Raw genomic sequence first — 23,288 nt, forward strand, 5'->3', positions numbered from 1 at the left:
AATGCCATCAAAATATGATGATTTTGACGTTGTGGCTTATGCTTTGTCTGCGGCTCAGGATATTGAGACAGATGAGCCGAGATCCTATCAAGAAGCTATGAGGTCTAAAGATAGAGATCTTTGGAATGCAGCGAGTGATGATGAAATGGTCTCATTGAAGAAGAATGAGACTTGGGTTTTGGTTAAAAGACCTGAGAAGAAGCGTGTAATTGGTTGTAAATGGGTTTACAAGAAGAAACCAGGAATCCCAGGAATCGAACCTCCTAGATATAAAGGAAGACTCGTTGCAAAGGGATATTCACAGGTAGAAGGTATTGACTACAACGAAGTTTTTGCTCCGGTAGTCAAACACATTTCAATCCGGATTATTCTGTCGTTGGTAGTGAATGAAGACCTATATCTAGAGCAGTTAGATGTGAAAACAGCCTTTCTAAATGGTACTCTAGAGGAGGAGATCTTTACGGAACAGCCAGAAGGATATGAAGTGGAAGGAAAGGGTGAGATGGTTTGTTTACTGAAGAAATCTCTGTACGGCCTTAAACAGTCGCCGAGGCAGTGGAATAAGAGATTCGATAGCTTCATGAAAGATCAAAGTTTCAGACAGAGCCCATATGATCAGTGTGTTTATGTCAGCGGAGAAGATGTAACAAGCAGAATTTATCTCCTAATCTACGTTGATGACATGTTATTAGTGTCTAAGAGTATGACGGTTGTTCAGGAGCTAAAGGATAGTCTCAGTAGGGAATTTGAAATGAAGGATCTAGGAGCTGCTACAAGGATTCTAGGTATGGACATCCTAAGGAACAGAAAGGAAGGAACTTTGAAGTTGTCTCAGGGAAAGTACCTTGAGAAGGTACTCTCAACCTTTAACATGAAGGATTGCAAGCCGGTTACTACACCGTTGGGAGCTCAGTTCAAGTTGAGGAGTCTGGATGAGAAGGAAGAGATAACCGAGCCTCCACTTATGGTGGATATTCCTTATGCGAGTGCGGTGGGCAGTCTGATGTATGCGATGGTTGGTTCACGTCCAGATTGCTCACGCTGTAGGTGTAGTGAGTAGGTTTATGGGAAATCCGGGAAGGAAGCACTGGGAGGCAGTGAAGTGGATCCTAAGGTACATCTGTGGTACTACAGAATTTGGTTTATGGTTTAAGAGAGATAAAGGATTCAGAGTAGAGGGATACAGCGATGCCGACTATGCTACTGATCTTGACAGAAGGAGGTCAATCACCGGTTATTTGTTTCAAGTTGGAAGTAACACGGTGAGTTGGAGATCAGGGCTTCAACCTATAGTGGCGCTATCAACTACTGAGTCTGAATACATGGCGTTAAACGAAGCAGCTAAGGAAGCGCTGTGGCTTAAAGGTTTCTGTGAAGATCTAAACTACAGTCAAAGAGCAGTTCAGGTTAATTGTGATTCTCAGTCTGCTATTTTCTTAGCCAAGAATGGAGGCTACCACGAAAGAACCAAACACATTCACACTAAGTTTAATTTCATTAGAGATGTTATTGCAAATGGTTCAGTCTCAGTGATCAAGGTTCATACTACCGATAACCTAGCAGACATTCTAACGAAGTCAGTACCTGGAAGAACGCTGGAGAAAGCTCTGGTGTTTATCAAGGTGTCGACTTGATTGACATCTAGATCTTCTCTGCGGTGGTGGTATCTCGCAGGAGAAGAAGAAGTGAATTAGTGAGGTGCTAATTTCACTTGTATGTTCAGGGATTATAAAGAATTTTAAAAAAAAAAGGAGGATGCTATCTCAGTGAATAAGTTTACCTGAGGTGGGTTTGCAGTTTTTGGGCAGAGGGTCTGAAGAGGTTATCAGATACTGTGGTTTGAGAGAACGGTTTTGAATCTGCATTGGTTATGTGAAGCTGGAGAGTTCAAGGTGGAGTCTTGAGACGGTTCAGATTTGAGGTGGAGTCTTCTCGTTGACGTAAGGTACTTCTAGTTCGATTCATCAATGGTGATGGTCAGGAAGTTGAGAGAGTCGGAGATAGGAAGGAGAGGAGCTGGAGTTTATCTGAGGAAAGCTACGGTTTCAGGATTGAGTCATTGTCGGCAGGAAGACAAGACTGAGGTTATGACAAGGTGGAGTTTGTGGGCCTTATGTCATTAACCTCTGAAGCCCAAAAGGTGAGATGGGCCGAGAAAGAAAACTGAAGCTCACTTAATCCAGCTTATAAACGGAACGGTCAAGGATAAGGTAGTTACAGAGTTAACGGCTTAACAGAAGATCGAGAAGAGATTGAGGTGATCATCTTCTCCGGTGAGCTTATGCGTTTCAGCGACGTTCTGGTGCGAGCTCCGCGACTGTTCCCGATCGTCCGCGTGTCTTGTATCACATCGATACCTGTACACAAGAGTAGAAGAAGGTTAGACGATCGATTTGTACTTAGCTATTGTTGATTGTAAAGATCCACACCGGAAGAGGTTTCCGGTGAAAGCTAGAGCAAAGTTGAGAGCTCCGACTCTCCCCAGACGTAGTGACTAGAAGTCGCGAACTGGGAAAACAAATTACACTTGTCTTTACGTTTAATTGCTCAATCAAAATCGAACATACTACAAGAAGAATCAACATTCAAACGCAACAGAACCACTATCTAACCAACGTTTGTCGTTTACATCAAATCTTAACAATTTTTGTTTAGAGAATCACTAAGAATTAAACAATCTATCGATGCACGTTATATATTGAAGATAGATAAACTGAATAGCAAAATGTATATCTTGCGAATTAAGATTGCAAATCTCTGAAGTTTCTAAGAGACGCGATGAAAATAAATAGAAACTTGAAAAACAATATTTTTTTCTAAAAGCAAGTTACATCTCAATATTTTTACCATATTTTTTTGTGTTTAGGAAAATTTAGTGTTAGTGACTTAGTGTTATGTTGATACTACCACTATATATATAGTTTTATTCTTATATTAAACTAAACTTAATAAAAACCATTCAATGATAGGATGATAGTAATATTCAAATAATTCAATAGTATTCATCATGGTATCATAGTAAAGTTTATAGGTTATTATCCTCACCGCCAAATCAGTAAGAATATTAGGTATACTTAAAAGTTAAAACTAATTCAATGATGCTGACAAAAAAAACTTAAAACTAATTCAAGCTTCTTATCCAACTTCTTTGAGGTTTTCTAGCTTGAATCTATATATCTCATGCGCCGAATGCTTTTGACTCTTGATATATGACTACATTCTTTAAATATATATTTTAGGTATTTATCAACCTCAAGTGATTCCTTTTGTTATTTCAGTTTTCGAGATTTCAAGCTGCTATAATGTTTTTTTTTTTTTTTTCAATTTGTACACAAGCAATATTTCTCTTTTTCTTTTTGGTAATCATCGGCAATAACTAACTGAATATATCTTTGTTAGCAAAAAAGGAAAAACTAAGTGAACAAAGCTTCTGAATTATTTATTGTAGCTATCTTCACCATCTTGGTGCGCACAAAAAAAGAAGCTATTTTCACTATCTACATTTCCCTTTTGTATTATATCTCTGCGAAAATGATATTTGACTATCACATACTTACTTGGTATTTTCATAAAAGACCGCATTCTTGGATAGTATAATGTCATTATGTCACTTTGTGAGTCATAATATATTTCCACTTAAGTCTTGACCGAGATCTCCACATCTGTTAACCAGACTGTCTTACGTATAACTTTTGATAGTGCAATGTACAGTCCTAATTGTAAATAAAACCTCTAGTTTTTGTGATGATGGTTTACAATCGAACACTGCAGTAACTCCCAATAGAAAAATCTAATTTAGTGTAAATTTTTATAACTGATAATTATTTCCCCCTCAGCAAATATTAGATCCCCCCCCCCCCCCACCCCCCCCCCCCCCCCCCCCCCCCCCCCCCCCCCCTCAGCAAATATTTGACTATCACATACTTACTTGGTATTTTCATAAAAGACCGCATTCTTGGATAGTATAATGTCATTATGTCACTTTGTGAGTCATAATATATTTCCACTTAAGTCTTGACCGAGATCTCCACATCTGTTAACCAGACTGTCTTACGTATAACTTTTGATAGTGCAATGTACAGTCCTAATTGTAAATAAAACCTCTAGTTTTTGTGATGATGGTTTACAATCGAACACTGCAGTAACTCCCAATAGAAAAATCTAATTTAGTGTAAATTTTTATAACTGATAATTATTTCCCCCTCAGCAAATATTAGATCCCCCCACCCCCCCCCCCCCCCCCCCGAGCACCAGCTTTTTTCCACTCTTATACTAGAAATTTGTGTAGTTTGTCCACATGAATGTGTCGAGATGAAACAACAAGCATTCATGAGCACTTTGCAATGGCGGAGGCACCATGTATTAGCATGGGGTCAGATGTTCCCAATAGAAAAATCTAATTTAGTGTAAATTTTTATAACTGATAATTATTTCCCCCTCAGCAAATATTAGATCCCCCCCCCCCACACCCCCCCCCCCCCCCCCCCCCCCAAAAGTTTTTTCCTTTATTCAGTTAGTTATTTGATCACATTATTTCAAAAATAATTGAATGCTTCTATCAAATTTAAAGGACAATTATCAATAATAGCACCTTTTGAAGTTTATGTCTCAAAAATAGCACTAGAAGTAGAAAGTCACAAAAATGACATTCATTAAAGGGTAAAATATCTCTAATACCCTTGGTTTAAAATTAAATAAACAAACAAAAATAAATAAAAAATAAATAAAAAATAAATAAAATAAAAAATAAAAAGAAATTTTTTTTTTATAGTTTCAGATTATATGTTTTCAGATTCGAAATTTTTATAATTTTTTTTTTGAAGTTTTTTTTTGAAATTTTCTTTTTATAATTTAAAAATACTTTTTGAAACTGTTTTTAAAATTTTTATTTTTTATTTTAGTATTTATTTTTTATAAAATTTTAAACCCTAATTCCAAAACCCCACCCCTTAACTCTAAACCCTAAGGTTTGGATTAATTAACCCAAGGGGTATAAGTGTATATTTACCTCTTTAATGAAACCTATTTTTGTGACTTTGAACCTTGAGTGCTACTTTGGGAACAAAAACTTAAATGGCCAGAGTATATTCTCTTGTCATTTAATTTGAGACACTTTAAATTATTTCATTGAATCATATACTTTTAATAAAAATGTACATAACCACATATGACATATGATCTTCGAATATCTAGTTGATAAAGAAAGTCATTAACCCATCTAATAAACTTAACTTACACAAACAATTCTTAAATGAGTGCAACATTTTTCCTTTTAGGTGTTCTAAACGAATTATAATCTTCTTTTTTGCATGATTATATTATTTTAAAAACTTTTACGAATAATGTTTAAAATGCTTAAAATATTTCATACATACAACAATATTATTACTATAACCTAAAAATAAAATAAAACTAATATTTTAATAATGGTTTGATATTGTTAGTTATTCTAAAATTATTTTAAAATAAAATAAAAACATATAATCAGCTGTAAATAATTTTAAAATGATATTATTTTGTAATGAGTAATAAATTTTTAGTTTAACTAATTCTGCTCGCCACTTCACTTTATTTCTGGATCCACTACTGATTCTTTGGTTGATTCCATTTCCCATCAGCGATGAACTAGTTAGACAACCAGATAATAGGTTGACATGCAATATTGCTTAGCAAAGTGAAAATTGTTGGAGGTGGGCTTCAGCCCCGCTCCAGACCCTATTCAAGAGCTCGATCTAATCTTACCAAGGCTTAGAAGAGGACATTACCCATGAAGATCGACATCCCATTTTTGATCTAAGGGAACCGCCCATGTCGAGCTTACCCAATCAAACCATAGCTAAACAGAATTCAAAGCATTAAAGACGAGCATTGAAAGCTATGATACTCACCGGAGATCACACCCTTGTTACGATTCATTCCTAGAAACCTATAAAAGAAAAACCAAAGACAAGAAGAAGGGGACTCGAATTCTTGTAGAGCACCTTCATACGTTCAATACATTCGTACACTCCTGTTCTTCGATATCTTATATATTCATAGTTGTATTCTACTCGTATTATCAATTAAATATATACTTTCATACGAAATCATCAATTTATATATTTTTCAGATTTCTTCTTATACACGTTTATAAAACCCTAACCCTAAATTCTGAGTGAATTTTGAGATCCAACAAAGATGTAAAGTTTTAAGGACTTGAGACAAACTTGAGAATGAGAAGGGTCATCAACAAAAAACTAAAACCTTGAGTACACCAAGGTCCCTAGTGTTTCATAGTTATACAAGCTTTTAGGAATCATGTATAACACACGAGTAGAATCAAGATCGAGTACCAAAGTTAAACACATGTTTTACAGTTCCCAATCAATATCCATAAGTCGTACAGTCGCGTGGACTAAAACTGAGAGTTAATGGGAAAGCAATACGTGCAAACGATCACCTTCTCATAATGGGCCTAATGGGCTTACATAAAGTTATTTTTAAGAAGCGCAAATTTCGGACCAAATCAGAGAGAATTTTTGAAAAAAGAGCAAAGAAAAAATATCAGAGCTTTTACTACAGTACTGAACACTGTTCATGGATCCCACGTGAAGAGACAGCTCAAATTCCAATCTCTCGTTACGACGTCGAATAAAGCCAATTTCGGTTTTGTCCCTAATCCCATCTAATTGGGTCCCACGTTTTCCCCATTTTTATTTTCCAAAAAAAAAATTCCAAAAGCAAAAGCAACAAAAAAAATTAAAAAATAAAATAAAATAAATCGGACAAGATTCGAGCGAGCAAGCAAGCAAAGCAAGTGGGTTGGGTTCTTCATCTTTTTCTCACAATCACTTTCTTTCTCATTCTCCTTTTCCTCTTCGCTTCTCTTCCCACTTGTTCTATCTCTCTCTCTCTCTAACAAGAACCCTAATAACAACATTCATCAATGTAACTTTGATTCTCACTTTACTCTTGTCTCTCTCTCTCTACCTCTCTGTGTTGTATCTGTAAAGTAAACCTTCTTACCAGTGAAGATGCCATTGAAGATGAAACCAGATTCGATCCACGAAGACGATGACTGCTTATTCGCCGTCGAGTACGACGGTCCACCGTTACCTTACGACATCCCACGCGCCGTCCCCATCAACATGGACAGGATCCCCGTCGCCGCCGTCGTCTCCCCCGTCTGCATCTCCGCCGCCATGTCCTTCCCCGTGATTCAGCCGATTCTCTCCATCGACAGCACCAAGAAGCAGCTCTCCAGAGAGAAGATGGTCTCTCCGACGTCAGTGATCGAGCACGTCTCCGACTCCACCGCCGTCTCCCCCACCGAGGAAGTGTCCGGCGAGTTGGAGGAGACGACGAGGGGTCTAGCCTTCTGCGATAGCTTTGAGGTTGGCGAGGAGAAAGAGAGCTTAGATAACGAGTCTGTTCTGAGTATGGACTATCCCTCCTCTAGGGTTACTGGCGACTGCGTTAGCGAAACTGGTGGGAAGAAGCAGCAGGTTGTTACTTTCTTAGGTATTGCCTCTGATGATGACGACGACGAAGAGGAGGATTGTATCCAGAAGAGGACACGTGTCGTCCCCGTTAAGAAACAGCCTCAGACAAAGGGTAAAAAGGGTTCTTGCTACAGGTGTTTTAAAGGGAACAGGTTTACGGAGAAGGAAGTGTGTCTTGTCTGCGACGCTAAGTACTGTAGCAGCTGTGTGCTTAGAGCTATGGGTTCGATGCCTGAAGGGAGGAAGTGTGTTAGTTGTATTGGGTGTCCTATTGATGAATCGAAGCGTGGGAGTTTAGGAAAGTGTTCCAGGATGCTTAAGAGGCTGCTTAATGATTTGGAGGTTAAGCAGATTATGAAGACGGAGAGGTTCTGTGAGGCTAATCAGTTGCCGGCTGAGTATGTGTATGTTAATGGGCAGCCTCTGTATCCTGAGGAGCTGGTTGCGCTTCAGACTTGCGCTAATCCTCCGAAGAAGCTTAAGCCTGGGGACTATTGGTATGATAAAGTGTCTGGACTTTGGGGAAAGGTGAGTGTAACATACTCTTTTTTTAGTTTCTGGTAGCCCTGGGAATAAAGTTAGGAGCCGGCTAATAACCAAGATAATTTTGAATCCCATTCGGTTCTGGTTTTTTCGGTTTATTTATGTTAAAAAAGTAAAAAAAAAATCAGGTTTTTTCGGATAAAATATCAGATTTTTCAGGGTTTATGGTAAAAAAAAGTTGAATAATTCGGATAATTTAAAATATTTCGGATAAAAGTATTATGTTAGTTCGGTTTTTTGGGTATTTATTTTTAAATTGTTTGAATATTTTAGAACTAAATATAGTAACATACTGCTCTTTTAGTTTCTGCCTTTCTGGTGTGTTTCAAGAACGTTTTTATATGTATTATGTTGATGTGTTCCGCAGGAAGGAGAGAAGCCTTATCAGATCATTAGTCCACATCTGAACGTTGGAGGTCCTATTAGTGCAGAAGCTAGCAACGGAAACACTCAAGTTTTCATAAACGGAAGGGAGATTACTAAAGTGGAGCTACGAATGCTGCAGCTGGCAGGAGTTCAGTGTGCAGGTAACCCTCATTTTTGGGTGAACGAGGATGGATCTTACCAAGAAGAAGGGCAGAAGAATACAAAAGGATACATATGGGGCAAGGTTTGTTGTTCTGTCTGAAAACTATATTTTCCATATTTTAAATGCAATTTTCATTCTTTTGATAGAAGATTCCAAACTTGTTAACTGCTTTTTCAGGCTGGGACCAAGTTACTCTGTGCTGTGTTGTCACTTCCTGTTCCATCCAAATCTATTTCTAATGCTTCTGGAGACCAGCTCCACAGTGCAAACAGCAGAAGCATTTTGGACCATCTTGAGCACAGGACTTTGCAGAAGATTCTTCTGGTTGGAAACAGCGGTTCTGGAACTAGCACAATATTCAAACAGGTAATGAGCTTCTTCTTATTAACCGTAAGCTTCCAAAGTTTTATAACGGAAACTGAATTGCTTTTCTCGTTCAGGCAAAGATACTTTATAAGGACATACCGTTCTTGGAGGATGAGCGTGAAAACATAAAGGTGATTATACAGACCAATGTGTATGGTTATCTCGGTATGCTTCTTGAGGGACGTGAGCGGTTTGAAGAAGAGGCTCTTGGCGTCATGAACGCAAAGCACTCTCTCATTGAAGACGAAGAAGGTGCATATACTGTTTATGGACAAGATCTATATCATGTATTTGTAACGTGACATCTTTATTTGATATCGGTTTTACTTACTAACAGGAGAAGCTAAAACCAACGTCAAGACATTGTACTCCATTGGCCCAAGGCTTAAAGCATTTTCCGATTGGCTATTAAAGACTATGGCTGCTGGGAATCTGGGTGTCATTTTCCCTGCAGCTTCTCGTGAGTATGCCCCACTGGTTGAAGAGTTATGGAGAGATGCAGCGATCCAAGCTACATACAAGCGAAGAAGTGAGCTTGGACTCCTTCCCAGTGTCGCTAGTTACTTCTTGGAACGGGTATGTGTGTGTATAAGCTCTTACACTATAGTTTTTGAGTTCCATTGGATTCTTGGTTAAGCTTTCTCGTTCTTCAGGCTATTGATGTATTGACACCAGACTACGAGCCATCAGATTTGGATATACTATATGCAGAGGGAGTTACTTCCTCCAGTGGTCTAGCTTGTCTTGATTTCTCATTTCCACAGACTGCAGCTGAAGAGAATCTTGATCCTTCCGACCACCTTGATTCTTTACTCAGGTTTAGTCTCGTTCTTATGTGTGTTTACAACATTTAGTCTGTTGCAGAATATGTCAAAGACATTGTATGTTATCTCTCTCAGGTACCAGTTGATAAGAGTACCTTCAAGAGGCCTAGGTGAAAACTGCAAATGGATAGATATGTTTGAAGACGTTGGGATGGTTGTGTTCGTTGTCTCCATGAGCGACTACGACCAGGTCTCAGAAGACGGAACAAACAAGATGTTACTCGCTAAGAAACTCTTCGAAAGCATGATCACTCACCCCATCTTTGAGCAGATGGACTTCCTCTTGATACTCAACAAGTACGATCTTCTCGAAGAGAAAGTGGAGCGTGTTCCTTTGACGCGCTGCGAGTGGTTCCAAGACTTTAACCCTGTGGTCAGTCGCCACCGCTCCAACAACAACAACGGTAACCCAACTTTGGGTCAGCTTGCCTTCCATTACATGGCGGTTAAGTTCAAGCGGTTCTACTCTTCCTTGACTGGCAAAAAGTTGTTTGTGTCTTCCAGCAAGAGTTTGGACCCGAACAGTGTTGATTCGTCTCTCAAGTTAGCTATGGAGATTCTGAAATGGAGCGAGGAGAGAGCGAACATTTGCATGAGTGAGTACTCTATGTACAGCACCGAGCCAAGTTCCTTCTCAAATTGATGTTTGTCACATTATAAATAAGCAAAAGTCTCTTAGTGTAGATGTGTATAGATTTTAACAAGCATAAAATTTACAGACGAATCTCTGTGTAAGAACAGTTTTACAATGTGAGTGATTGGTGTTGGTCGAAAATGTATCGAACCTGCTCTTCAGCACTCAACAGCACGTTCTTCACAATCCAACCTTGTTCTTGCATTTGTTTATACAGTTCGGTAAAGTCATCTCGTGCAGCTAACTTGCTCTCTCCTACGAGTAAAGACCAATCTTGCAGCGTCAAGTCGTCCCTTCTCTTCAATCTATTGGTTACAAAGGCTTTACGTATGTAACATGTCTGAAACAAAACAACCAGAATGTTTTTATCAGTTGAAACTATCATGAACTCTGATGATATTAAGTTGAATCCTTTACCTGTAACAAACTCGTGATAACCTCTACACTGTTGGCTGCTTCACGCAGACAGATAACGATCCCCGGCTAGATATTTTACCAAGTAGTTAAAGATCAAACCAGAGAATCATGAGGGATATAATATAATAAGAACTCACCCTTGGTCTTCTTCTAAAAACTTGAGGGGAAAGCTCCAAAGTTATGAAGTAACCATCATCATTGCAAAGTGATTGCATCGCCATCATCGATAGCTTTGGAATCTGAGCCTTTGGATCTAAGCATCCAATTCTGATTGGCCAAACCCTTTTGCTAGCTACAAACAACATATGAACCATTCAGCTTTACTAAACCCTCTACGTCATGAAGCGGGTTCTCTTTTTGTTTTTTCACCTCTGCTTCCTAAAAGATCAACTCCTTCCTCTTTACTCACTTCAGCAGGGGAAGGTACTTGACGAGATTCAATCCATCTTTCCAGAATTATTTCAAGCCTATTCTGATAAGAAGAGGAAACACACAAAGCTCCTAACATAAGAGTAAGAGTAGTCTCCACTGTTTGAGTCTCATCACCAAGATAACAAAAGGCTTACCTTGGTTAACGTTTGCAGATTGATATGCTTGAGCCCTTGATAAATGCCAAGGAGATCAATTGTGGAGAAAATCGGATACAGAACAAAAGGTAGACTTGCCTGCAGTCTAGCACATAACAGCAAGTCAGAAGATTCTAAAAACAACTCAAAAACTGAACTAGAATCTCATCTAACCTTTGGTTGTTTTGGAATAGCATGTTTAGAAGAACAGCCAGTAGGAGACCAAGGTTGTCAAAACACACTGTCTGAATCTGAAAAATCCACTAACAAAGTCAGATGTGATACAAACGATAGAGGATATGAGTAGGTTTCTCAAAAGAAAACCTGTGCCTTTGCAGAGACTTCACCGAGGTTATCCGCTACAGCAAAGCTTCGATGCACAGCTGACTGCACACGTGTGAAGCATTGTGAACACCAAAACTCAAAGAGGGAAAGTCAAAACGTTAGGGAAAGCCTTACACCGGTTGCTAAGTAGCAGGAGAGGCTAATTTGTTTAGCAATGTTGGCGATGGAAGCTAGGAGAAGAAAGTAGTGTGGGAATACCGGAGTCATTAACTCAACTCCAATGCTCAGACTGAAGAGTACGGACGTCGAGAACCTAACTCTCTTGAGATTAGTGTCAAAGGCAGAAGCAAGACTTGCAGTGTATATACATCTACATAACCGTCCAAGCCCATCTTTGAGAATCCAATTAAACGCAGCAGATGAAGCAAGTGACCGAGACTGTCCAATCCCTATGGCTCTAAACATAGCCTATAACAACAATGAAACATCAACTCATGTCTGTTCGGTTCCAATCAAAAGTCATGACATTTAGGCAGTAAGTGGTTTACCTGAGTGGCAAGAACCTGAAGGGCAGAGCTGAAAACTCGGTGCAAGAACTTCCATTTGACATAACTTATATAGCTATCACTGACTTGTTTCGGTATAAAGAAGTCGTTAATCAGTTTCAAGAACCCAACGTGTGAAAACGGCGCCGTATCATCATCAACGTCCTCATCAAGGCATACGAGCTCAAAGGAGTCTCCTTTGAGGAAGTACCTAGAAGCTCTGCCGGAGGTTTTGATTACAATCGGGAGCCGACGAGTTACGTTACCGGGCACGACCTCTTTCGAAACTTCTTCTTGCTGGACATCGATGGAGGTTCTCAGGGACTTGGTGGGTGGGGATTTTCTGGGGAAAGTGAAGATTGGGTATCGGGTTGAGGTTGATTTAGATGGGTTGAGGAAAAGACGAGAGCTTGGATTCGATTTCAGAGATGAATGCATTGATTGATGACCTGAGGTATTAAACGGTTTCAAAGGTCCATACAGGTGGGGTTTAGTTAGGGTTTAACACAGGGCAGAGGCAGGGAGGGAGCTTGATGACGATAAATAGGCGCGTGAGGTTGACTCGTTGCTTCTGTCACTAGAGTGTGGCTCTATGCTTGCGGTTTGAACCGACCGATTACAGATTTTTGGTTTTTGATTCGATATTGCAAATCAAATTAACTTAAAATAAGCTAAGTTATATAAAAAAATTGAAATTATCCAAAATTTGACTAGAAAAGCTATACAAAAAGAATTCAAGATGCTAGTAAGTATAGTGTGTAAAGAATGACGGCTAGGGTTTTGGGAGGCGATTTTCGTACGTTGAGTGAGGGAGGACAGGACGCAACCATGGAGGATATCGGTGGGAAGGAGAGGCCGCCGGGGGATCCACCGGATGTTCCTGGATCATGGGTGAGGAAAGTAGTAGGAAGCAGTGAAGGAGGGATGCCCGTACCAGAGGAAGTTGTTGATGAGAGATTTGTGGAGTCGAGATTGAGTTTGGAGTTCCCGAACGGGGAAGATGGAGAACCGGTGATAACAATAGGAGAGGAAGTGTTGACAGCAATGAATAGCTTGTGGAAGAGGTGCATGATTGTTAGGGTTTTGGGAAGAAATGTTCCAATTCTGAGCTTGAGACGTAAACTCATAGAATTATGGAAGCCTAAAGGGTCGATGTTTGTGATGGATCTCCCAAGACACTATTTTATGGTACGTTTTGAGTTAGAGGAAGAGTACATGGCTGCATTATCAGGAGGTCCATGGAGGGCGTTTGGTAGTTACCTTATGGTGCAAGCATGGTCTCCTGAGTTTGATCCGTTGAAGGATGAGATCGTTACGACGCCAGTTTGGGTTCGATTATCTCATATTCCAGTGAACTTCTACCATAAGACGATATTGATGGGCATAGCTAAGGGGCTAGGACGACCAATCAAAGTGGACTTGACAACCTTGAAATTCGAGAGAGCTCGTTATGCGAGAATCTGTGTAGAGGTGAATTTGAATAAGCCTTTAAAGGGGTCAGTGATGGTAAATGGTGAGAGGTACTACGTCTCATATGAGGGAATCTCTGCTATTTGCTCAATGTGTGGTATGTTTGGACATCTTGTCCACGCATGTCCAAAGAATGTTACGGAGCGAGCTCTTGCCCCGGTGCCTAGTCCTACTATGACGCATGCTGGGCCTGAATCCATGGGAAGGGAGACAGAGTTTACTCAGGTGAGACAGGCGAGGAGGAAGCCTGAGCAATCAAGAACTGTAGGGGCTCGATGCGACGTCAGGAGGAGCGGAGTGTGGGGGGAAGGAGAACACGGGAAGTACGTAAGGAGGGAGTGTTGGAGGAAATTAGCGTGTCAAATCGGTTTGGAGGTTTGGAGGATGAGGGGGAGAAGGAGGAGCTTGCGGAGGTTGGTGTGAGAAAGGAAGGAAATAAAGAAAATGAGAACACCGGGAACCTAAACTGGGAAGGTCCGAGTAGGGTGCATGAGAAGACTATGACGTTTGTAGCAAATGAGAAGGAAGAGAACCAGGCCTCAATTCGATTGGGACCTAAAGTAAAGAAAGCAAGTAATATGAGAAGTACACAGTCTCAAAAGCCCAAATCAAAACTGATTGGGCCTACACGTGGACTGGTATACGGTCCAACTACAGAAGGGATCGACATGTCTGCTAGTGGAAAGAGACTGAGAGTAGAGAAAGAGAGTATCGGCCGACCGGGTGGAGTCTTCACCGGAGTTAGTGACGTAGAAGGGAAGGAGAGGAATCCCGACCAGGCTGAGGAGCAGAGGAGTATGCAGGTGCAAATTGCACAGATGGAGACCCCCCCGATTGCTACATCATATTCCTGTGTGGAGCAAGTGGGAGAGGCGTTGACGGGTACGGGGGCATAACGATTTGCCCCGGTGATTCTAGGTGTAGACTATAGAAATCTGATGAAGTGCATTTTTTGGAATTGCCGGGGAGCAAATAAACCCCAATTCCGTCGATCGATCCGATATATGGTGAAGAAATTTAATACTGATATACTTGCAGTATTTGAAACGCACGCTAGTGGAGCAGCTGCGGGTAGAATTTGTCAGAGATTGGGGTTTGAGAACTCTTTTAGAGTGGATGCGTGTGGCCAGAGCGGTGGTATGTGGCTTTTATGGAGATCGGAAGTAGGAGAGCTGGAGATTGTTAAGTCTTCTGATCAGTTTATCTATGCTCGAGTAGGAAGTGGGACAGAGGTGATCAATTTGATTGTCGTGTATGCTGCTCCTACGCCGAGTCGTCGAAGTGGTCTATGGACTGCCTTGGGAGAGGTGATTCAAAATGTTGATGGGCCGGTGTTCGTTGGGGGTGATTTCAATACTATTGTGAGATTGGATGAGAGAAGCGGTGGGAATGGGAGACTATCTGAAGATTCACTAATATTTGGAGATTGGATAAATGAGATGTCGCTCATTGATATGGGTTTTAGTGGAAACCAGTATACATGGAAGAGGGGGAAGACAGAAAGTACCTTCGTCGCCAAGAGATTGGATAGAGTTTTATGTTGTGCTCAGTCGAGGCTGAAGTGGCAAGAGGCAAAAGTATCACATCTACCGTTCTTGGCCTCGGATCATGCCCCGTTGTATTTACAACTCACGCCAGAGACCAAAGGGAATGCATGTCGACGCCCTTTCCGGTTTGAGGCAGCATGGCTACAGCATAGTGAGTTCAAAGAGTTGTTGCTAGCCTCGTGGAATCGGGAGATCGACACCAGAGAGGCGCTAGAGCGGCTGGGAGTAAAACTGAAACAATGGAATAAGGAGGTTTTTGGGAATGTTCAAAAGAAGAAGGAGTCCTTGGTTTCGCAGATTACGAAAGTTCAACAACTAATTGATCTGCAACAAACAGAAGAGCTATTGGTAAAAGAAGGTGAGCTTCTGAAGGAGTTTGAAATAGTTCTGGAACAGGAAGAACTTATTTGGTTTCAGAAATCACGGGAGAAATGGGTTACTCACGGGGATAGAAATACCAAATTTTTCCATATGTCAACGATCATTAGGAGAAGGAGGAATAAAGTGGAGATGCTAAAGAATGATGAGATGATGTTAGGAGTTTTCAAGGCTCCTAAGACAAATGTTGTAGTATAGAAGATTGTCGAACCAGTTCTGAGGGATATCAAAGCACTGAGAATGCAAGTACTCACTTAATCTAAGTGCAACCAATGATTTAGATGGGTTTTAAACTACTACTAAACTAGAAAGCAATAACAGAATGATACTTTCTTGACTAAGGGAAAAGAGAACTCATGGGCATAGGGATTAGACCTTGGGTGATCAAGTATCGAACTAAAGATGGCAAATGATCAATCAAACTATCAACCTTAAGCCTAGACACAATTCTAAGCAAGCTCTATGTCTAGATGAATGCTCATTTGCTAACATATCTCAAACATCAAATGTCTTTGGTTGAATAATATGAAAGCAATCATTACTAACAAGTCTATTAGCTATCTTAGCACCTTTAACAACAAATGTCTTTGGCAAAGTATACTAAAAGCCTAGGAGAGTTGTCTCAGGCATTTCATCAAACACCTTTTGGGTGGGAAATGTCTATTGATCAACTTTTGAGTGGCCAACTCAGAAGATGCATTATGAATACTCTACTAGCAAGGAACAAGAATGATCTACACTAAAACATCCTAGAACTAACCTAATCACCCTTAATCTCCCTAACCCATGAATTCAAAAGGTGATTACTCACTAATCTCCATGATTCCTCTTAAACCCATATTGGATTTCAGATTAACCATGTAGAGAAATAGATAAGAAATCAACAAGAACACAAGATGAAAGCAATGAAATCTGAATCAAAAGAGGTTTTTTTACTAGTTCTTCTCTAGAAAAGAGATTATTTTGCCTCCAATGGCTTACAAAAGTACTTAACTTAGGTTTAGAAAGTGTAAAACATCAAAACAAATGACCAAAAGGTCCCTGAAATAACATAAAAATCGTCCAAGCAAAACACCCGGAGTGACCTAGCATAGTCGCTCCAGGAGGTCACTCCCGACGCGTTTTTTCGTGTCTCGGCGCGTCAAAACGCGAGTGACTTGAGCTGGTCGCTCTGGCTGGTCGCTCTGGCTGGGAGTGACTTGAGCTAGTCGCTCTGGCTGGTCGCTCTGGCTGGGAGCGACCTCGGTAGGTCGCTCTGAGAGGTCACTCTGCGATGCTCGACCAGGATGGATATGCCTCTAGTAAATTGATCATAACTCCTTCATTACATCTCCAAATGACTTGAAACCACTTCCATTAGAAAGCTAACTCAATTTTCTGTGTCTCCACAAAATCTTAGCAACAGGAGATTTCTCTAAAGGCTCCATCCATGCTCATCTTTCACCTCCTTTTGGATCACAATGCTCCCAAAATCTCAAATCACTCCATGGCACACTCCAACACCTAATAAGGACAATGAATGCAAAATGCAACCTAGACATGGCTAAATCCTAATCTATATGATGAAAATGCTCATGGATGAATGGATAAAACAATGTAAATATGCAAGATATCAACTCCCCCAAACTTGTTCTTTTACTTGTCCACAAGTGAACTTTCTAGAACTCATAGGGAGAGAGGTTGAAGGTGGGAGCACATAGCCAAAAGAAACACAACTAGCACACTCTCTTATTACACTCTAGCTTCTCTAGGCCTATCTCAACTCTTTTTGCTCTTACACTCATCATCAAGCATCCACACATTCAAATCAACCAACTCTCACATTCATTAAGCACAAAACATTAGGTGAATTCTTGCAAATGGTCAGTTGGTCCAAATCATTTGGTTGGGTAAGAGAAGGTTTTTATTCAAGTGATTCAAGAGGTTCAAAACATATGATCTTTAAGGTGGTTTACTCTCGAAACAAGTAGACTTGACATTGCACATAATATATCTAAGAAAGGGACCAACTCATGCATACAATGCTCAATCTCCATTGTTCTACCCTTTTCCCAAACATACAATTACACAATCATTCCCAAATGTCAAACCCAACTCACATCTCTCACCAAAAGATCCTAAGAACTTTAACTCCTTCTCCTTGAAATCTACAAGGGATTTTTTTCAGAACCTCAAAATATTTCTTAGCTCCTAACAACTTTGCTAGCCCCTTTTTCTTTTCTTTTTTTTTTTTTTCTTTTCTCTTTTTTTTTCGTTTTTTTTTTTTTTTTTTTTTTTTTTTTTTTTTTTAGGCTGGGGGCCAAGACTTTCAAAACTTGAGCTAGAGGCTTCTCTACTTATCCCAATAAAACAATTCACTTAAGCACAAAGAGTCTATTCTTTTCCTTTTTCATTTCTCCCAAATCATAATCACAACACTCACCCCCACCTATAGCTAGACAATAGAGTGCCCAATCTAGCAAGAATGAAGATCAAGCATTGTCGTTCCCGATACTCTCAACATTATGCACATGTAAGACTTTCCGAAAAAGGCCTCACTCATCAAACAATGAAAGCTTAAAAGGAGGGAAAGGTTTTGGGAGTGGTCTACCACTAGAGTTTGTCAAAAAAGATTGAAAAGATATGACAACTCAAGTGTGTATAGCCATGACTCAGTACACAAGGGACCATGAGCAAGAAGCATTAAGTTCGTTCAGTTCAAATAAGGTTGTAGTTGGCTTCAAAGACTGAGTTTCAGCAATCAACAAGTTTCAGGAAGAGTTTTCAAGGCTCGAAACATACAAGTCTTTTTGAGAGGTGCAAAAGCTACTCAGGTGCAACGTAGTGTTCTTTACAAGGCATTTAAAATCATTGCTCCCAATGCAAGTGAATGCAACCTATATGCTCTAGACTCTCCTAGAAATGCAAATGATGCAAACTAAATGATTGTTTTTTTTTTTTTTTTTTTTTTAATATGCAAATAGGTATGCAATGCATGACTCAATGAAACAACATCAAAGCAAACATGATCAAATACTTGGTACCTCCCCCAAACTTGAGTTACACAGTCTCTGTGTTGTCAAGTAGAGAGAGATACCGAAAAGAAGACTAATATGCAAAAATGAAATGGTATATACAAGGGAGTGTGGTGGGTTACCTTCTATAGGGAATGAGTAGAGGGAGATGCTCCCTTCTCGTCGTCCTCAGGTGGTAACTCTTCAAGATGCTCATCAGCAGGAGTGCCCATCTCTTCAATGTAGAAGGCTTGCCCGAACACAGTTGGTTTCCTCATTTTCCCCTTGATGTCAAAGTGGAGGATGTTCTCTTTACCCAAATGGAGATCAATCGTGCCTTCCTTCACATTAACAATAGCTCCTGCTGTAGCTAAGAATGGTCTTCCTAGAATCAATGGATCTTGAGCCTCCTCACCCATCTCAAGCACCACAAAATCTGTAGGTATCTCATACCTTCCAATCTTCACAGGGAGGTCCTCTAAGATGCCCACAGGGTACTTCACTGAACGATCAGCTAACACCAGAGAGAGTCTACACTTCTTGTACTGAGTGAATCCAAGCTTCTTTGCAACAGACAAAGGCATCAAGCTGACACTAGCTCCCAAATCGCAGAGACTTTTCTCAAATACCATAGGTCCAAGAGCACAAGGTAGTGTGAAGCTTCCTGGATCCTCTAATTTCTCTGGAACATCAAGCCTCTGGATGATGGCATTGCACTCATGGGTAAGAATCATCATGCCTTCCATCTCCTTCTTCTTTGCAGCTACAACATCTTTCAGGAAATTGTTGTATTGAGGAATCAACATGAAAGCATCGATGATGGGCATTGCAACCTGAGCTTCACTCATTTGCTTCTCAAACAGAGCTTTGTACTTCTCTAGCAGCTGCTTCTTGAATCTACCAGGGAATGGAAGTTTGGGTTCATAGGGAGGAGGAACAAAAGAACTTTCACTTGCTGGAGTAACAACTTCACCATCCTTTACTGTCTTCTTCTCTTCCCCAACCTTTCCTTTACCTTTGGCTTCCACTATCTTTTCCAAGATCTCGTCATTGATCTTCTCATCAACAATCACCACTTCATCATCTATGTTGATGGCAACCCCCTCACCTAGTTTCTCAGCATCCTTGGTGAGGGTTTTAGGAGGTAACTGCTTACCACTCCTAAGGGTGATAGCTTTGGCCTCCTTGGGGTTTTGGTCAGACTTTCCAGGTAGAGATCCTTGCTGGCGATTCTGGTGAGTGTTCATGGAAGCAAACTGATTCTCTAAATTCCTGACTGTAGAAGCAAGGTGTGAGAATTTGTTGTTGAGCTCATTGTAGCTCCCATCAATCTTGGTATGAAGGTTCTTCAACTCATAACCAACATGCTTCTCACTTCTAGTCTGAGACTCCAAGATTTGTTTCAGTAAGGTATCAGTGCTGCTCTCTTGAGGAGCAGAGGAACCAGACGAGGGGTTTTGCTGAGGCTGATAGCTGCCTTGCTGGTTGTTTCTTGGCGGATAGCCACTCTGTTGGTTGTTGGGATAGGATTTCTGTTGGTAGTTGTTGTACTGAAAGTTGGGCTCCTTTTTGTACCAGCTACCATTGTTGTTGATGAAACACAACTCCTCTTGACCTTCCAAACCCTCAACCTCATTGACAGCAAGTGGATCTTCCTGCTTGGAGTTACCAACAAACTTCAGCTGCTCTTGGGTTGCTTTTTCAGCAATGAGTAGGTCGATCTTGTCTTCCAAAGCTTTGATCTCTTTCCTCGTCTGCTTATCATCTGTTCTACTGCCTCTGTCGTGGTCTCCACTGTAGACTGCATCACTCTTTACCATGTTGTCAACCAGCTCTTCTGCATCCTCCTCAGTTCTCCCCAAGAAGAACCCATTGCTAGCTGTATCCAGTCTGGCTCTGTACTTAGGAAGAGCACCACGGTAGAATGTGCTCAGCAAGCTCTCCTTAGAAAAGCCATGGTGTGGGCATTGAGCTTGGTAGCCCTTGAATCTCTCCCAGGCTTCACTGAAGCCTTCCAAGTTCTTCTGTTGAAAGCTGGAAATCTCGTTTCTCAGCTTAGCAGTTCTTGAAGTAGAGAAAACTTCTCCAAGAATGCTTTCTTGCAGTCATCCCAAGTGGTGATGGAGTCACTGGGTAGAGACTTCTCCCACTGACGTGCCTTATCCCCCAAAGAGAAAGGGAATAGCTTGAGTTTAAGGCATCTTCGGACACACCATTGGTTTTTGACAACCCACAGTAGCTGTCGAACCTGTCCAAGTGATCAAATGGATCCTCTAGTGCCAAGCCATGATACTTGTTGTTCTCGATCACATTGAGGAGTCCTGACTTGATCTCAAAGTTGTTGGCTGCCACAGCGGGTGCTCGGATTCCCAATCTATGACCATGAATGTTGGGACGGTCGTAAGTGCCAATGGGTCGAGCTGCTCGCTGTTGGTTTTGAGGTATGTCTCCCATATCAGTACTCAATCTCTGCAAGTGAGCCTGTTGCTCTTCTTCTCTTCTATTTCTAGCACACTCTCTCTCTAAAGCTCTGATGTCTGCAGCTATTGGAACTAGGTTTGATGGACCCCTGCTCCTCAAGTTCATACACCTGTAGATTAAAGGGAGGTGAAAAAGAGAATCAGTAACAAAAGAAAATAAAAATGACTTAGTCTCAAGCAAGTGACTAAATCTCAATGTTCAAATCTACTCAGAATTTGGCAACGGCGCCAATTTGATGTTAGGAGTTTTCAAGGCTCCTAAGACAAATGTTGTAGTATAGAAGATTGTCGAACCAGTTCTGAGGGATATCAAAGCACTGAGAATGCAAGTACTCACTTAATCTAAGTGCAACCAATGATTTAGATGGGTTTTAAACTACTACTAAACTAGAAAGCAATAACAGAATGATACTTTCTTGACTAAGGGAAAAGAGAACTCATGGGCATAGGGATTAGACCTTGGGTGATCAAGTATCGAACTAAGGATGGCAAATGATCAATCAAACTATCAACCTTAAGCCTAGACACAATTCTAAGCAAGCTCTATGTCTAGATGAATGCTCATTTGCTAACACATCTCAAACATCAAATGTCTTTGGTTGAATAATATGAAAGCAATCATTACTAACAAGTCTATTAGCTATCTTAGCACCTTTAACAACAAATGTCTTTGGCAAAGTATACTAAAAGCCTAGGAGAGTTGTCTCAGACATTTCATCAAACACCTTTTGGGTGGGAAATGTCTATTGATCAACTTTTGAGTGGCCAACTCAGAAGATGCATTATGAATACTCTACTAGCAAGGAACAAGAATGATCTACACTAAAACATCCTAGAACTAACCTAATCACCATTAATCTCCCTAACCCATGAATTCAAAAGGTGATTACTCACTAATCTCCATGATTCCTCTTGAACCCATATTGGATTTCAGATTAACCATGTAGAGAAATAGATAAGAAATCAACAAGAACACAAGATGAAAGCAATGAAATCTGAATCAAAAGAGGTTTTTTTTACTAGTTCTTCTCTAGAAAAGAGATTATTTTACCTCCAATGGCTTACAAAAGTACTTAACTTAGGTTTAGAAAGTGTAAAACATCAAAACAAATGACCAAAAGGTCCCTGAAATAACATAAAAAAATCGTCCAAGCAAAACACCCGGAGTGACCTAGCATAGTCGCTCCAGGAGGTCACTCCCGACGCGTTTTTTCGTGTCTCGGCGCGTCAAAACGCGAGTGACTTGAGCTGGTCGCTCTGGCTGGTCGCTCTGGCTGGGAGTGACTTGAGCTAGTCGCTCTGGCTGGTCGCTCTGGCTGGGAGCGACCTCGGTAGGTCGCTCTGAGAGGTCACTCTGCGATGCTCGACCAGGATGGATATGCCTCTAGTAAATTGATCATAACTCCTTCATTACATCTCCAAATGACTTGAAACCACTTCCATTAGAAAGCTAACTCAATTTTCCGTGTCTCCACAAAATCTTAGCAACAGGAGATTTCTCTAAAGGCTCCATCCATGCTCATCTTTCACCTCCTTTTGGATCACAATGCTCCCAAACATCTCAAATCACTCCATGGCACACTCCAACACCTAATAAGGACAATGAATGCAAAATGAAACCTAGACATGGCTAAATCCTAATCTATATGATGAAAATGCTCATGGATGAATGGATAAAACAATGTAAATATGCAAGATATCATGAGAACAAGTGGATTTCGGAGGCTCGAGAGCTTGAGGAGCTTGCGGTTAGCTATTTTAAAAAGCTATACTCGTTGGAAGACGTGGAGACTGAGCCCCATGACCTACCTATGAGGGGATTTGTGAGTATCACTAGCCAAGAACATACGGTTTTGAATAAGAGATTCTCTGCAGAGGAAGTGGAGAAGGCGATTAGAGATATGGGAAGTTTCAAGGCGCCAGGACCAGATGGTTTCCAACCAGTCTTCTATCAAAGATGTTGGGAAACAGTAGGTGACTCTGTGGTTAGGTTTGTTCTTAATTTCTTTGAGACCGGGACATTACCGGAAGGAACAAATGATGCTCTAGTTGTCTTGATTCCGAAAATACTCAAACCAGAGAGCATTACTCAGTTTCGCCCGATCAGTCTCTGTAATGTGTTGTTTAAAGTGATAACAAAAGCTATGGTCGGGAGGTTGAAGGGTATCATGAATAAGTTGATTGGTCCTGCTCAGTCTAGTTTCATCCCGGGCAGGCTTAGTGCTGATAA

At 40.7% G+C, this 23,288-nt stretch overlaps 3 protein-coding genes and 1 non-coding gene across 4 annotated transcripts; 3 read left to right on the top strand and 1 right to left on the bottom strand.

Annotated features, from left to right (window-relative positions):
• Positions 1–6,786: 6,786 nt before the first annotated feature.
• On the top strand, positions 6,787–10,518 carry LOC125607998 (extra-large guanine nucleotide-binding protein 1-like). The gene is made up of 7 exons (XM_048777665.1): positions 6,787–8,009; positions 8,392–8,634; positions 8,731–8,919; positions 8,994–9,171; positions 9,257–9,495; positions 9,573–9,736; positions 9,819–10,518. Exons 1-7 carry the CDS (start codon positions 7,014–7,016, stop codon positions 10,384–10,386), a joined length of 2,577 nt encoding a protein of 858 aa, XP_048633622.1. The 5' UTR covers positions 6,787–7,013; the 3' UTR covers positions 10,387–10,518.
• LOC106446471 (protein root UVB sensitive 4) lies at positions 10,375–12,767 on the bottom strand. Its single transcript, XM_048777666.1, has 9 exons — positions 12,194–12,767; positions 11,820–12,113; positions 11,685–11,747; positions 11,535–11,611; positions 11,361–11,466; positions 11,164–11,266; positions 10,932–11,086; positions 10,795–10,860; positions 10,375–10,717 (listed from the first exon to the last, which is right to left on the bottom strand). Exons 1-9 carry the CDS (start codon positions 12,626–12,628, stop codon positions 10,487–10,489), a joined length of 1,530 nt encoding a protein of 509 aa, XP_048633623.1. The 5' UTR covers positions 12,629–12,767; the 3' UTR covers positions 10,375–10,486.
• A 206-nt stretch (positions 12,768–12,973) lies between these two features.
• LOC125607999 lies at positions 12,974–14,179 on the top strand. Its single transcript, XM_048777667.1, has one exon. It carries the CDS (start codon positions 13,019–13,021, stop codon positions 14,081–14,083), a length of 1,065 nt encoding a protein of 354 aa, XP_048633624.1. The 5' UTR covers positions 12,974–13,018; the 3' UTR covers positions 14,084–14,179.
• A 6,349-nt stretch (positions 14,180–20,528) lies between these two features.
• On the top strand, positions 20,529–20,635 carry LOC125608485. The gene has a single exon (XR_007339375.1). It is a non-coding gene; the product is annotated as a small nucleolar RNA R71 (small nucleolar RNA).
• Positions 20,636–23,288: the final 2,653 nt, after the last annotated feature.

The sequence above is a fragment of the Brassica napus genome, chromosome A4 (assembly GCF_020379485.1).
Source record: "Brassica napus cultivar Da-Ae chromosome A4, Da-Ae, whole genome shotgun sequence".
Lineage (NCBI taxonomy): Eukaryota > Viridiplantae > Streptophyta > Magnoliopsida > Brassicales > Brassicaceae > Brassica > Brassica napus.